At 33.0% G+C, this 17,914-nt stretch overlaps 1 protein-coding gene across 6 annotated transcripts in view; it reads left to right on the top strand.

Annotated features, from left to right (window-relative positions):
- Positions 1 to 17,914, top strand: part of LOC143240257 (E3 ubiquitin-protein ligase CBL-like) — a 76,938-nt gene that overhangs the window by 19,438 nt on the left and 39,586 nt on the right. For all 6 annotated transcript variants that reach the window (XR_013021685.1, XM_076482415.1, XM_076482413.1 and 3 more), the window contains one exon: positions 9,746 to 9,883. Coding sequence is in view for 5 of the 6 variants with exons in the window: in XM_076482415.1 (XP_076338530.1) it covers positions 9,746 to 9,883 (138 nt within the window). In the remaining variant the exon portion in view is untranslated. The remainder of the gene's footprint in view (positions 1 to 9,745; positions 9,884 to 17,914) is intronic.

Genomic DNA, 17,914 nt, shown 5'->3' with positions numbered 1-17,914 from the left:
TGGTGTTCGTGTATAGTGCTCACGAAACCCTGGCATCGCTGCAGTGACCTTATATGGCACTGTAGTGTATCCCCTCGAAGGGCTCCATGGTGGGTGGGGTTAGTGGGCACCAAAATATTCTTCTCTTTATTATGGATACCCCTCAAATAACAAAATAAACAAGCATGACAGCATAGAGAAAAATCTGATTACTGGCAATCGACCTTGCATTGATGATTCTGTAGGTCAAACTCACAACTTGAATCTGTCATGCGATTTTTAATTATACATATTTTAACTGAAAATCCCTTAGGGAAAATGTCTCCATTTTTTATTCAGAAGGGCTTAAAAGGGCTTGCTGGCACATCTAAATCAGTAAAATATTATGGCCTGGGGACATTTTAGTGGAAACAGCTTCATCATAACATTCCAAACTCCTCTTGAGATCTACTTTGACTTCTTCCAGAGGAGTTATAGTTGAGAGGGATTTAAAGACCATTCAAGAGTCAGAGATCATCATAGAATTCACCAGCCAAGGTGTTACAGCTGTGTACCAAATTTTTACTCATAGAGACGGGATTATGGAGCTGACCAATGTTCTAATATTAACATTTACAACATTGCATCCTCCTACCACAATCAAAGCAAGATATCTGAATTGTAAGGTGTGGTGTTAATTTCCTAACTCTTTTAGATGTTTTCATTGTCAACTATTTGGTCACTCGATAATATCTTGCCATGGTTCCTTAACATGTGCCCATTGTGCTGGTAAAGACCATGGTGCTTTTGAATGCCAACTAGAACTGCATTGTGTTAACTGTAATGGTCTACATCTTTCCCATTTTACTTCTTGCCCTAAATGGGTAGAAGAGAAAGAAGTACGTCTCAAGACAGTTTATAATATTACTTATCCAGAGGCTTGAAAATTACTATTCCCAATTCCATCTTGGACTTATGCTGCTGTAATCCATTCCACTACTACAGTAGGAGTCCAGACAAACCTTTCCGTGCCTCCTACAGAATCCTTAACAGCACACCTTAATCTACTACCCTCCAAAATCAACAAAGTTAATGAATCAGTATCTACTTCTCTCTCTGTTCTTACCACATCTTCCAGTCATTGTCCAACTTCACCTTGTTCAAGCCCAGGTGATTCCATGGGGTCTTCCTCTCTTGACACCCCAAAATTAAACAACCCATTTGTTCACATCCTCAATCACTGGAACGTATGTTTACAAACTCCTACCTGTCTACTTGGTCCAGAGCAGGATCACTAGAGAGTGACCAACTCACATCCAGTAAAGAGAAAAAGGGTAGTTGCAAGCAGAAGGTCTCTATACCATATTATCCTCCAAAAGAAAGAAAAATGGCCATGCAAATCCAATGGAACTGTCGAGGTTTTCAATCAAATGTGAATTACATCAAGGATTTGATTGACTTTAATCATCCCAAATGTCTTTTTTTCCAGGAAACATTTTTAAAACCTACTAATACAGTCAAATTTTGACAATACACCTTGTACCAAAATGACAGGTCATGTGTAGGACAAGGACATGGGGGAGTAGCATTGCTGGTTGATTAACATGTGCCCACCCAGCCCTTGTGATTGAATATGCCTTTGGAAGCTGTAGCCATCCGTATCTCCTTGGGTTGTATCATCACTGTTTGCTCTCTGTACCTTATCTCTGGAAAAAATTATCATCCTTCAGACCTTGATTCCCTCATTGAGCAACTGCCAACCCCCTTTTTAATTTTGGGGGATCTTAATGGGCATAATCCCCTCTGGGATGGTTCTAGTATTGATGTGAAGGATCGTGCTATAGAGCATGTGCTCCTGAATCACAACCTGTCTCTCTTCAATATTGGCTCATGCACTTATTTTCATGCACCCAGTAAGTCATTTACTGATATAGATCTTTCTATCTGCTTCCCTTCACTTTTCACTTGCTTTTTCTTGGGAGGTTGACATTAATTCATGAGGTAGTGATCATTTTCCTATCATATTAAGAGAGATTGGCCATAGGTCAGTACTACATGATCTGTGTGCCTGATCCATGGAAGTTGTACCAGGCTAACTGGTCCTCTTTCATTGCTCTATCAGGACTTGATCTTGCCATCTTATGTAAATCATCAGTAGATGATTATGTAGCAGTAGTAACTAACTGAATTATCCAAGCAGCTGCTCAGTGCATCCCCAAAACCTGGACATCTTTCCCACGGCATCCCCTCCCTTGGTGGAATTGTACTTGTTCTATAACATGAAAAGCTCAGAAACATGCTTGGGATAAATTTTGTAGATATTTCATGCTTACAGACTGCATTGCATTTCAGCAAGCCCGTGTACAGGCTTGGTGAGTTACACGTCAGAGCCAGAAGGAATCTTGGATTAAATATACCTCCAGCATTTCTTCAAGCACCAGTTCAAAAGTCATATGGGACAAGATCCTGGAGGTGTGTGGACGGTATACTTCTGCCCCCTCTCTATCTTAATATTCAATGGCCATGAAGTTGCTGATGCTCAGAGCATTGCCAGTACTTTTGGTGAATGTTTCTCTCATGTATCTAGCTCTTCAAACTCATCCCCTTCCTTCTTAGCTATTAAAACACGAGTTGAACATCTGCCTCTTTCCTTTTCGACTGATCATCCCTATGACTACAATTGCTCTTTTACTCAAAGTTGTGCTTCATGAGTTGGCAATACATCAGTTGGATTTGATGATATACATTATGAGATGCTATGCCACCTTTATCATGCCTCTGTTACTATTTTCCTGGCTGTCTTTAACCGGATATGGCATTAGAATGTCTTTCCTGGTGCTTGGCACCAAACTATTGTACTCCCCATTCTTCAACAAGGGAAGGATCCAAAGATTCCTTCGAATTACCGTCCCATTGCTTTGATGAGTTGTCTCAGTAAGACCTGAGAGAGGATGATTAATGCTCATCTTGTTTGGTTACTTGAATCAAACAACCTTCTCTCACCCACTCAGTGTGGGTCATGAAGACAATGCTCCATGATAGACTACTTAATTTGCCTTGAAACATCAGTTAGAGAAGCCTTTATGAAGCAACAACATCTTGTTTCTATTTTTTTTTATTTAGAGAAAGCTTATGATAAAACATGGAGATATGGCATCTTGCAAGACACTCATACGGATTGTGTGGCAATTTGCCACCTTTTATTAAGCATTTTTTAATGAACTGGCGATTCCAGGTCTGTGTGGGCTCAACACTTTCCCGTATTTTTCCCACAGGAACTTGGAGTCTCTCATGTCTGTGTTCTGAGTGTCACACTTTTCATTATAAAGATTAATGCCATCAGTGAACAGCAGTTGCAAATGGTCTTTTCATTGATGACTTTTATATCATGTCAGTCATCAAACATGAGGTTTATTGAGTGGCAACTACACTGCAATCAATCAAATATTTAAGTGTACCACAGCAAATGGTTTTCAACTTTCTCTCCCTAAAACTATTTGTGTACAATTCTGCCACCAACGGGGTATTCATCTAGATCCAAAACTTCGTATTGATGATGTTGTACTTCCTGTTGTCCCTGAGCAAAGTTCTTAGGTCTTATATTTGACTGTAAATTAAACTTTATTTCCCATATCAAGAAACTTCATGTGAAATGTATAAGAGCACTGAACATCCACCGTGTCCTTCTCTCTTCTACCTCTTGGGAAGTGGATCGATACTCCATGCTTAAAATTTATTGTGCCCTTATCTGATCCAAACTTGACTATGGGTCTATGGTTTATGGTTATGCCAGAACCTCAGCACTGAAAATGCTGGATTCTATCCACAATTAGGAGCTTCAGCTTTGCACTGGGGCCTTTTGTACTTCTCCAGTCCAAAGTTTGTATGTGGAGTCCCATGAACTCCCTCTGTATATTTGCTGTTTGCAACTATCTCTTATGTATGCTTCTAAACTTCACTCTTTACCACAGCATTGTACTTGGGGTTGTGTTTTACATCCTCAGTGGGCCACACATTTTTATAATAGAAAATCTGCCATTGTTCCTTTTAGCCTTTGTATCCAGGCACAATCAGAAAAATTGGATCTATCTTTGAATAGCATAGCAGTATTAACAGATAGGCCTCTTCCATCATGGTTAATTACTATCCCCAACTGTAACCAATTTTTTAGTCATCTGAGGAAGGCCGGTGCTCCTGATTGGAAATATCACTCTTTATTTGCTGAACATCTTTCAGACGATCCAGTCATTCCCATATATGCAGATGGTTCAAAATCAGATGATTCTGTAAGCTTTGCCATGGTTTGTTACAGTTCGGTTGTAGCACACAGAATCCCCTCTACAGTTTCTGTGTTCACTGTCAAATTGTATGCCATTTCTTTTGCCTGAATAATCTTGAAACTATTAGGTTGAGGAATAATTTGTGAGTGTTTTTAAATAATTTCATTCAAGCATTACATGCAAGACTATACAATACTTCAATGCATGAACACATTACACCCAAAACATTTATTATGATACATTATTTCATGTAATACCTAGGTATATAGTATGCATTGTTTTAAACGAAATTGCAAGAAATTAAATGCGAAAAGCAGATGGTGTCGAAAATGCTCGATTTTGTCCACTTGACAGTCTGTTTAATGAGCTGAAAATGAAAGCAAAAATTAAAGACATATGAAAATCAAACACACCAATTATTAGAGCAAAAAATTATCTACCAAATGACATGAAATATTTTGCAAAAGCATTTCATATATGAATATATTTGTTTAACTTGAAAAAACGCTCACGAATTATTCCTCAACCCAATACATAATATAGGAATTGTATGATCTATACTGATTCACTCAGCTGTATATTGGTTTTGACATCATTCCCTGTTAGTTACCATCCTATTTTTATCAATGTCCTAAACAAGCTGGCCCATCTCTCTCTATCATCTATCTCTGTTCAGTTTTTTTGGATACCAGGTCATGTTGGTATTCATGGAAATGAGCTAGTTGACAAAGCAGCAAAGTCCATCTGCTCTGGCTCTATCACCACCATCCCTGTTTCAAACATCGATTATGGTCCAGTTATCAAAACCTGACTATACACCAGTTGGTAGTTGACCTGGAGTGAGCAATAATATAATAAATTTTTCAAATCAAGCCTTCTTTAGCTCCTTGGCTATCTTGTTTTTGTAAAGTTGGAAGGGAGGAAGTTGTTTTGGCTAGGCTGCACCTTGGTCACAGTTTATTAACTCACCACTTCCTTTTATCTGGTACTGATGCACCAATGTGTGGTCTGTGCAGCACTTGGGTCACAATTGTACATATCATCATGCCATCATTACAACCAAGAACAACAATACCGTTTTAAATATATTTTTAAGGTAGGTTTGCCTTTGACATAGCCAATGTCATAGGTGATACTGGCCACCTCATTCATGTTTTTATATTTTTAAGAGCCATTGGTCTTTTTAACTTAAGGTTTTTATTGGACTCTACACTGTTTTAGCAAGATTTCTTTTACACATTTTAATTTTATTTTGACCTGAACCCAGGACTGGAAAGGCCAACTTCAGGTAACTGACAGCAAGTTTGAACTTAAAGCTTCAGTCTTCCTGGCAGGTCTTAATTTTAGATATTTTATGTATTTGTACCTTAGTTTCCTTATACCATTATAGTATACTACATCTTGTTTGGCACAGATAGCCTAGTAGTTTTGTGCCAATAAACATGAAATACCTACCTACCTACCGTCTTTAAGAAGTATACATATTAATCAGTGATGTCGAGAAAACCCACTTGTAGAGAAATATATATGCAAAAACGGCTCATTTGGGTTGAGAAAATATTTTACATAGAAGAGAGAACAACGTTTCGACCTTCTTTGGCCATCGTCAGGTTCACAAAGAAAGAGGTAACTGACTGGAAGCTGACCATGTGTTTGGAAGGGGTTGTGTAACTGAGTGTCGGAATGTAGAGGGCGGTGTTAAAGACAATAAGGATAAAGATAAACTTCATGTTCAACAACCACAACTATATACAAACAAATGGCCTAAGCATGGGCAACCCAGTATCACCAGTTATAGCCAATATTTTTATGACACAAGTTGAAACACAAGCAATTAACACAGCATTACATCCACCACTATACTGGTACAGATATGTAGATGACACGGTTGCGGGATTCAAATCTACAGAACACATACTTAATTTTTTCAATCACATTAACTCTATACATCCCAACATTAACTTCACATGTGAACAGGAAGAAAGCAATCAAATATCATTTCTTAACCTCAAAATTACAAGAAACGACACACAATTCAAAACAGAAATTCTCCGAAAAACCACCCATACTGGGCTATACATTTCTTGGGACTCAGCACATGAAACAAAATAAAAACTCAACATACTAAGAAACCAAATAAACACAGCCATAAAACTTTGCTCACCAGATAAAATTAACGATGAATTAGACAAAATAAAACAATACTTCATCAACATCAATAAGTTTTCTCCACAAACCGTAGAAAACATTATACGCACACACCTAGACAGAAAGCAAAATCAACCAACTAAAGTAAATACAGCTCACGAATCAAAAAACCACGAAACCATATACTGCTGTATACCATATATTCCTGACATCAGCAAACAAATAACCAACATTTGGCAAAAATGAGTAACAAAATATGACATTCCAGTTAATACCAAATTTATTCAAAAACCCAGCACAAAACTGAGGTCTATATTATGTAAAAACTACACTGACAAACACCACACCAACATTATTTATAAAATACAATGTGATAACTGCCACGACTTCTATATTGGAGAAAAAAGTAGAAAAATGGAAACCAGATTCAAAGAACATAAAAGTCACCTTCACACGTTTTGAACACTGCAAGTCAAATAACACAACATAACCATAGAAAACACTCAAATACTAAATAAAGAAACAAACATAAACAAATGCAAAATTAAAGAAGCCTTATTTAAACAACAACTTAAACCCAAAATAAACCAATATAAAGGAATGCCTTTATACCTATGTTAATATAATAAAATAAATAAATTATATATTCAAACATCTAACACTGCCCTCTACATTCCGAAACTCAGTTACACAACCCCTTCCAAACATGTGGTCAGCTTTCGGTCAGTTACCTCTTTCTTTGTAAACCTGACAATGGCCAAAGAAGGTCGAAATGTTGTTCGCTCTTCTATGCAAAATATTTCCTCAACCCAAACGATCCGTTTTTGCATAAGTATACACATTGTTTCACATTTAGAGCTCCTTTTTCATTTCACATGATCCCATCAGGTCGCTGGTGTTGCCTTCCAAGATATATTTAGACAAAATAGCTATTGATCAAAGATAACATAAAGCACTTATACCATCTTTCTTGGTTCTACATGTGTCCACTGTGAGATGAGGTATTCCACAATACCGCTTGAGATATCCTTATGGATTGTATATATATAAACATCCACTCAGTTGTTTGATCCAGACCATACCTATTCCATGGTTTATTGTGGAAAAGCTAACATCTGTGTAGTGTTTTGCCTGCTCATCTAGCTTTTAATAATAGGGTTTTGTGGTCACTTCTTGCACTGCCCCCCCTGAGAAGATAATTTTGGATTGAAGGATTTATGGGAATCCACTCACTTTTATCCAGGTCTCCTCAGCATGATTACTCCATCCCCATCTTTGTTGAGTTGACCATGGGTGACCCTTGCCACTCACAAATTCCTAGCCACTATAGTGATGTACCATGAAGAATCTTTTATCAGTTGGGGACTATATAAAGGAGTACCAATGAGATGAGAAGTTGGATAAGTTTGATGATGGTGACATTGTTAGTATAGTGGAGGTCAACCCTTACATACTTCATTTATGTCCTCTTCCTACTACCAGAGTCTGTCCATAAAGGTTGAGGGAAGCATGTACTCTCCAATTGTGCCCTTCTCTTGCATCTGATGTCTGTTTAGTTGAGTCAAGTTATGCACACAAAGTATAACATATAAAGACATTGCTACTGTTTCTTCCTCCTCCTTCAGCTGAGTTCTGCACTATAAAATCTGATGGTAGAGTTGAGATTTGCACACAAGGTACAATTTGAATATGTCCCAACCACACTGCACCTAATTGGCTTTTCAGTTTCTTGTGTGAAGGTACTTGGATAGTCATGTTTTCATTTTTTCTTTTCCTGAGACACATCGGGCTTGTTTGCCTCTTCCTTTATGGGCAAAGAGTTTAGGTGAGATGAAATGTGTTTTCCCTCTGTTGTGCCCTTATGAAGGCCCTGCCATTAGTTGTTGCACTCTTTGGTCTTTCATCATATGCTTTCTGAAAGTAGACCATGTAGGTAACATATGCACCACCTCTTCCACCAATTAAGTTTGTGAATCTCTTTGAACTGGGCAAGGAGATGAACTATCATCTTGGAAGTTGGCATTTTCCATACCTGAAAATGTATTTCTGATAAATACTGACTTCTGAAAACATTCCTCCCCATCCTCTTCAATTCCATTGCATTTTTGTTTTACTTGCCTCATCAAAGAATGAAGTTATCATGAGTGAAAGTGCATATTGGAGCTGTTACACATTAAGATATGTCACCCTTTTAGTGGTGGAAGGCTTTTGTTGCACAATGATTTATCCTGTATGATATGTAATATGATAATATAATATGATATGATTAGTTATTCAGGTTTACAAAAAGATGAAATATATTATTAGCCAATTTATAGCTTACTCAGAAAGCCAGATAAATTGTAGTCATTTTGGGATGATCTGTTGATTTTTTTTGTTCTAAAATGCATATTTGAAAGCTATGTAAGTGTTTTTTGAACACCTGAATATTTGAGACCCACCATCATTAGGGAAGAAAGTTTTGATTTTTACTTGAATGCAAAGGACCTCAAGTATGTACTTAGTACCACAAATCCTTGTCTTTTGTGTATTGTTGCATTTTTGTTTAACAAAAGTAACTGAAATGTAAAAATTAGAAATTTCTCAATCTAACCTAACAAAATTTCATAGAACAAAATGTTTGATTTTAAAAGCTTGAGTTTGGTATGAAACAAAATGTACCATCATGTTTGTTTATGCTAGTTGTGATGGAAGTAGTTAATTGTTCCATCTATATTAATTGATTTTGGCATAAGAATTACTGCTTGAGTGCTGTATGAAGTACAGCAATAGAAACATAGAATTAAAATAAATGTGAAATGATTAACATTTGAAGCTGTTAAGTAATTTGGAACTTTTTGATAAATACTACAATCAGTTCAGTGGAAAGAATAGTATTAATCATTTAATTTCATAGTTTAAACTTTATTTCACTGTACATGATTTCTCTACAGTTTGTGTTAGTTCCATTAAAGTAAATTATGTGAAATGAGGTGGGAGCAGCCTCAAGTCTAGTGGCTTGCAAATCTCTATAGCAGACACATGAGGAAGATAGCTAAATAAAGTGTGACGGTATCTGTCAGAAATGCATTTTCAGCTAAGAAAAAATGTTAACTTTTGAACATGTTTATTACATATGAATTCTTTTAACAAAATCACTTTTTTAAGAATATAACATTAAGTATAATATTGACACTTTTTAAAAAATATAACTACAATTATATATTTAATATGTCAATTCAACATGATTTACTAGCTTGTAGGATATTAAATATAAACATACTGTGTAGTAGGAGTATGTTGGTTATTTCTCACATAGAAAACATTTTCTGAATATATTATCATGTAGTTGACTGTTATTTGTTTGTTTCTCTTTATAGCTATGTATTTAGGCTTAGTTGTACTAGGCTTGGCCAGTGGGCTATTGGGTATGTTACTGGAGATGGTACAATTTTACAGACTATCCCTCAGAACAAATCCTTATGTCAAGCACTTCTGGATGGATACAGAGAAGGCTTGTAAGCTTGTCTTTTTCTTATTCTCTCTGTGTGTAATGGGTAATATTTTATGACTTGATTAAAAATGAACATCATACCTGGCAGTATTTATGATTGAGATTAAAAAGTATAAAATTTTGTCAGTATTGAAGTCAGTCTTAATCTTTATGGTAGATTAGATGCCTTATGTCTAAGACAGATCAGGTTGTTTCAGTTTGTTGAAAGTGAATGTAGGAATAAAAACTTGTAAGAAAGTGAAATTTATAGTACATTAGAGGTACTAATCCAATTAAAAACAAACACATTGTGTTTCATATTTAGATTTATGTGAATGAAAGAGGCAAGAATGTTTAAGAGTTGGAATAAAATTACATCTATAATGGGTGCTAATCTAGTTTTGCAAAAAAATGACGACTTCCATATTTAGATTTTAGTGAGTAAAGATGTACGAATGTACAATAATTTTAATAAAATGAAATATTCAGAATGTGATTAGTAGTAATTTAGTTTTATTAAGATTATTTTCCAAGTTCATATTTTACTAATAAAGTAAAAAAAAAAGTATAAGTAATACCATAAACTGATCTCTGTAATATGATAATGTAATATGATATGTAATATGATATGATTAGTTATTCGGTTTTACAAGAAAGATGAAATATATTATTAGCCAATTAATAGCTTACTCAGAAAGCCAGATAAATTGTAGTCATTTTGGGATGATCTGTTGATTTTTTTTTTGTTCTAAAATGCATATTTGAAAGCCATGTCAGTGTCTTTTGAACACCTAAATATTTGAGACTCACCATCGTTAGGGAAGAAAGTTTTGATTTTTACTTGAATGCAAAGGACCTCAAGTATGTACTTAGTACCACAAATCCTTGTCTTTTGTGTATTGTTGCATTTTTGTTTAACAAAAGTAACTGAAATGTAAAAATTAGAAATTTTTCAATCTAACCTAACAAAATTTCATAAAACAAAATGTTTGATTAAAAGTGGCCCGGCATGGCCAAGCGTGTTAAGGCGTGCGACTCGTAATCTGAGGGTCGCGGGTTATCGGTCGCGCCAAACATGCTGCCCTTTCAGCCGTGGGGCATTATAATGTGACGGTTAATCCCACTATTCGTTGGTAAAGAGTAGCCCAAGAGTTGGCGGTGGGTGGTGATGACTAGCTGCCTTCCCTCTAGTCTTACACTGCTAAATTAGGGACGGCTAGCACAGATAGCCCTCTAGTAGCTTTGTGCGAAATTCCAAAAAACAAAACAAAAACAAACAAACGATTTTAAAAGCTTGAGTTTGGCATGAAACAAAATGTACCATCATGCTTTGTTTATGCTAGGTCTAATGGAAGTAGTTAATGGTTCCATCTATATTAATTGACTTTGGCATAAGAATTACAGCTTGAGTGCTGTGCGAATTACAGCAATAGAAACATAGAATTAAAATAAATGTGAAATGATTAACATTTGAAACTGTTAAGTAATTTGGAACTTTTTGATAAATACTACAATTAGTTCAGTGGAAAGAATAGTATTAATCATTTTATTTCATAGTTTAAACTTTTTATTTCACTGTACATGATTTCTCTACAGTTTGTGTTAGGCTAGAGATAATAATAAGTAAAATTTAGTTTCATGAAAATCATGCTTTTTATGTACATTCAGGAGGTTCTAGAGGTTATGCATGTGTATCCGAAACTACATGATTTTAAGGATTATTTGTATTCTTAGTATGAAAATCACTTTTTACATGTGCTTGCTCAATAAAGATTTTAAGCAGTCAAAAACAAATTGTGAGTAGAAATAGTGTATTAAAAAATTTGATTTTTGTACATAACAGACTTTTAATGTTTGCTTGCCAAATTTCATAAAAATACACTTGGTAAATTTGAGTTATAGTAGGTATACCTTCACATATACAAACTTGGTTAAGTTGATTGTCACTGCATTTATAATGCTAAGCTTGGAATATTCTTCTTTTTTTCAGAATTTATAATATATTATGAATCGTTTTAGGCATTTTGGCAACAAAGTTAGAAAATGAATTTCTACTAATATTACTAGCCCTGTTGAAGTTGCAATGGCAAAACATTGGTAGGAATAAAAAGGTTTTTGTTGCTATTATCTTTGGAATAACAGTTGTTTTATCAAACTTGATTCCCAACTTAATAGTTGAATACCCTGAACTCTAGGAATGTGCTAATACAAAGGAAATATAACAATATTTCATCAAGGTTGTACAGTAATCCAACACCTTATCTTGAAAATAAAGCTCCATTATCACATATCACCTAGTAACTATAGCACATAATTACTCATAAATGAAAATGTAATAACATAGTTAAAATTTGGTTGATGTCATATTAGGAAAAAACACATTGACATTGTGACATGGTAATAAATTGTGTTAAAATGTATAAAAAAACAGACACTTGTATTTATTTTTAGTTGCTTCACAGTATTTTAGTACAAGTTTCCTGTCATCATGTTTACAATACACAAATTTTGAACTGATTTTTTCTTATAGGGATATTTGTTTCATTTTGTTCACAGGAGCTTTACAGATATTATAAAACTGGTCTTTTTAGCAAAGGCTTTAATATGCTTCTAACCAGCATAGCAGCCTTCACATTTATATACTGCAGGTTCTAGTTTTAAAATGAATAAAATTTGTTGAATAAGGAAAATTTGCTTCAGTTATATAAGCAGCTGAGCATTATGTATATTACAAGCTTAGAATTTTTCTACTTGTTTAGAACAGTTAAACAACCAATATTTTGGAAGATACAAAATAATAAGTAAAAAAGGTAAATGAATAACAGAATTATACAATAAATAGCAAGAGTATTGATACTCCATTTAAAATGTAATCAAGTAGAAAAGTGATACACTAAACATAAATATAATATAAATTTAACTATTTCCTATCATTTTATTATGCATCAAATGGGTAGTTGCAGATAGTACATAAAATTAAATACTTCTTAAGTAGTAATTAAAAAGTAAAAAAAATAAGATGTGGAGAAGAAAAAACAACAATGATATTTATGAAAACATAATTAGCAACACTTAATGTAACTGAGCTAATGATGTAGTGCTATGCTATATAGGGAGCTATTGTATAGCTTATATTAAATACAAGAAATATTTACTTAAACTAATAGGAATTAAAACTAATGTTGGTCACCATGCTATAGTGGTTTATTATAACCTTAAAAATTTCTGAAAAATTAAATTTCAGATGTCAAAATTGTGAAAAGAATATTCATTTTTGTGAGAAATTCAATAAACCTGATATATAACACAGTAGGAGAAACCTTGTTTATGAGACCTGTGCATGAAAATTTATAACACTGATCAAATTCTGTTGGGTCTAATATGCCTTGTATGTATGAGATTTCTAACATAATTTATTTGAAATATTTGTTTTTAGAAGTGTGAAATTTGTAAGTTAAAATTAAGTATCTGTGTATATTAAATTTTAATGTGTGATTAATGATGCTGATTTAAACCAGGTAGCTTGCTTTCTTTTCAGTAAAAAAGGTTTTTTTTTCCAGAGTAATTTCTGATAGAAAACTTTGCTAACCAATATCAAGGAAACATTGATAACTTGATAAAATATTATGAAATGGGGCTTTGTGCAATGCTTTATTGTAGTCTTTCTTGATAAGATTTTTTTATGTGTGATAATTAAAGGAAAATCCCATATTAATTCACACACTGCATGTATCTTAACTTATTTGTCTGTGAACTCCTTCCATAGTTTTGGAACCAGTATGACTGACCTTTTGTTGACCCAGAGGGTGTGTTTACATATCCATGAAGGGAGCTAAAACTGGCTCGGAAGGTCACCCAAGCATGATTATGGTCCAGGAGTAGCTTTTTTTAAGGTTGCTGAATGCAAATATGGCATTGGAGTTTGTGTTCCTGGCAACATTTGAGATTCTGGATTACTGTATTTGAAACTATTTTCATACCTCCAGTCAAATACTTATGGAACCAAATAAGGAGCACATGCTCTGGTGTCATGAGCAGCTGTCCTAACAAGGTTTTTTTTCGAGTACAAATACTGCTTGAGGTAACTATAGATGTAACTGGGGATAACAAAGAACCTTCATCAGTACATTGGGAATCATGGGGAGGGTCCTTCAAACCCTACAGCAGAGCATGGGTATTTTATGGTAGTAAATATAAGTCAGCTCCCATAGTTGTTCCTTATATTTGGCTAAATTGCACAAATGTAATTTTTTTTAATTGTGAAATAATTTTAATTTTTATGAGTAATGTGTTGCATAAGAATTATGATAAAATGAAATTGCAACATGAGATGACTCTCCATTTGCACATTTTAGTGAGTAAAATTTTTAGGAAGTGAAAGGACAAGAATACACCTGTAATGAAATCTGTATAAGGTAATTCAGGAGCAGTAATCTAATTACACAAGAAAATGACTTTTCATGTTTAGACTTTTGGTATTAAAGAAATAATAAAATAAATGTAATCAAATTCAGTCTGTAAGTTAGTAATCTATTTTATGAGAAAGATGTCTTTTCACATTTAGATGTAAGCATGTTTAGAAGCAAGAACATGTAACAGTTGTAATAAAGTGAAGTCTGTAGCAATAATGTATAGTTTTGAACTGACATTACTGTATCTGCTTTCAATTTTATACTTAGTCACAGTTCCACAAAATGGTATTAAAGTCTTATAACTTGTTCAAATTGTAGCTGAATGTTTTCTGTTATTTCACACCTTTGTAAAATGTATGTTTTTATAGGTAATTAATTAATGAGATGTTAGCAACAAACTTTTATTTACTGTATGTGTGTACAGAACCAACATGAATGTGTTAACCCTATAAGAATGAAGTTGGTTGTACTGAAACTATATTTACTGTAATTCTGAATTTACGTTGTATGTCTTCATGAAATCAGGTGAGTTTTTACAAAACATTGAAGGTATTTTGCACACATTAACAAAATATTTTTAATATAAAGTATTTCTACTACATAAGTTTCTGTGAAATAATTTCTGAAGATTTTACTGAGGTAGTACAAGTGAAAGGTTATTTATATGTTAAAAATAAAACCAATTCATCTTACAGTTTTCACATTTCTTTTAAGTAACATCTAGAATCTCCCAAATGAATATTAAATTGTTTTGGTAACAATTTGTATTTAATATTTTATTTTCTGTGCTATTAACTTTCTAACATTACCTGTAGAGAAATTGTCAATAAACAATGAAGTGAAAATTTGCAAAATATGAAATCAAATCAATAATAAATTTTTTCTTATACACTAACTCTCATATTGATAAATAAATTCCAACTTGCTTATATCAACAGTTTCAAGTGTTAATCTTTCCATATTTATTTTATTTTTATTTTAAGATTATATTGCAGTTCTTTATACCCACTGTAGTAATAATCATTGTGTCAAAGAAATAAATCATATGTGGAGCCCATTAGCTGTTTTTTGTGAAACAAATGTAAACAGCATGTGATCTAGTGTCATGTTTCACAATGGGCTCAAGCTTGTATTATTTAAGATGTTTTATTTTGCTGAAGTTTTGTTTAGGTAAGCTAAAAATAATCTAAATTTTATGATTAAGTACTTTTTGTTAAAAGATATATAGCAATAAAAGAAAAACATGCATTAAAAACAAGAATTTCTAGTGCTCACTTTATACTGAGCACTTGTATAAAAATGTTTGACATTCACTCCTAAACCTTGTTGAATTTCATAAAAAAAATTGATGCTGCTTTTAAATATGCATTTTGGAACAGAACTGCTATGTTCAACACTAGAATAGAATGTGCCAAAACTATTGTAATTTATTCAACTTTGTAGGTAAACTATAGATAGCTTAAAACTTCTATTTTTATTCATATTACCAAATTCAGTCAATAGAACTCCATCAATTTGCATTGGCTTCAGGTGGGAAAAATGAATATAGAACTGAAGGATTTATCTAGAGGAGAAGTTGAGCTTTCTGTTGGTTATAAGTGTGTCCATTTGCCAAGTAAAGTTCTTAACAAATAATTTTAAAAGTCGGAGGGGAGTGCAGAGGTTGGTTTGATAGATGACAAACTTATTTATATGTCCACAAATAAAGAAAGTAGGAGGTTCAAATTTTATGTTATTATTTATAATTAAGTATAGTTTGTATATTTAAGTGATTGGAAACTGCAGCAGCTCATTTTAAAACTTAGAAAGTTCAAAGTCAAGAAAATCAAATCTCAGATGCATCAAGTAACTCAGAAAATAAAGTTTGGGTGTTTTTAATATTTCTTTTTAAAATTAAGAAGCTAAAACTTAGATAACATAAAAAATATATGCTAAATTTTCATGGTAAGGTTATTTTCATATTTTAATAATAAAGTTATGTCATTAAAATTTGAATATAACACTGGAAAAGGTCAAGTGCACTTTGACTCAGTCTTGTGAAAAAAGTTAGTAAATTTCTTCATTTTGGCAACTTGTATTGATAATCAACCAGACATCAACTGAAAGTTTTCTTACCACTTTCCAGGTGGGTCACAGGTGAAGGTTCATGTCATTGCATTTGTTGAATTGCATTCAAAATTTTGTTGAATAAGTATTTTATGAATTTATGTCATTAAGTTTGGTATCAAACTGTAGATTACAGTTTAAAGGCCTTATATCATACAATATATAATTTCTTTATTGAAAAGTAAATATTTACAAAAAAAATATTTGAACATCAGTTTTTGTGTGTCACATGGTATGTTGAGTATAGTACTGGTTGAAATTAGGTGTTATGATGTCAAAGAACAAAGTTTATAATTTTGTATGAATTAGGAACTCGAATTACTAATATTGAAAAGCTAGAATTTAAAATGAAACTTTTTTACCTTTTCTATTTCCTGAGCTATCACTATATTTAGTGAATCAAACGTAGTTGCCCTGCTCACCTATAGTGGTTCTGGAAATGCTTCCTTATATACATGTATTTATGGATATGAATGGCCAATCAAATGCTCAGGATGTACCCGTAATGATTTTCTCAGCCATTTTCAAATATAATGATGTCTTTTCTTTTATTCAAGACTGACCCTTGTGCTTCAGCTGGTTAAACATTTCAATTTATTTTAAACCCAAATACAACTTAGTTACTAAACTTAATAAATTGTAAGGGAATTTCATATTATCTTTGAAGTAATTTGTGATTTTTTGGTTAATCAATTGCATATATAAAAGCATTGAAAATTATTTTATTTCATGTCCTTCACATGCAGAATCTCTTAAGGCTATAAGAACTTGTTTGTTAATATTAATAATCTACATACATATACAGTATATAATAATTGAAATACGATTGTCTTTTACAAAATACTTGTCCACTAAAACACTTCTACAATAGGCCACCTTGTACAAATTAAAGGTCAGTTTTATATTACTGGATATGGTAACATGAGTGCATTTGTGTCACTTTGTAATTTCTGTGTTGTTAGCCAGGCATGGCTGAAAGCTCAATATAATAAAAACAATTAATAAGTATTAACAAATTATTAAATGAGATTTAAGTTATTTAGTCTAAATATTTATGTTTTTGTGTTACAATCTGAAATCATTCTAGAATGAAAAAAAGTATAATATATATTTATTTCCTCATTTTATATTAACTGAGTTCATACAGAGATTTGTTAATGAAGATAACATAAATTATAAAGTTTTTCTCAAGAAACATTGTATAAAACTATCTGGACATTATAAGAATTTTGCATGTGGAATTTGAAAATTTTTGATCCATAAAAGTATTTTTAATATTAAAATGAAAATTACTTTGCAAGATGAATAGGCAACATGTGAAAAGAAAAAAGGTGTGAGAAAAACATTGCTTAACAAACCTTAAGATTTAATTAAAAAAATGTAATACTTGCATATTAAAGCATTGTAATGTCTACTGATAATATTTCCAGTTTCACAAACATATGCTTACAAATTTAAAAATAATAGGATAAAAACTATAACAAGCAGAAAATGGTTACGAGGTCAGTCCCAAGGACTGAGTATATACTGAAAGGGTT

Source organism: Tachypleus tridentatus, chromosome 13 (genome assembly GCF_004210375.1).
Source record: "Tachypleus tridentatus isolate NWPU-2018 chromosome 13, ASM421037v1, whole genome shotgun sequence".
Lineage (NCBI taxonomy): Eukaryota > Metazoa > Arthropoda > Merostomata > Xiphosura > Limulidae > Tachypleus > Tachypleus tridentatus.
This window is presented reverse-complemented; position numbering and strand designations above follow the sequence as displayed.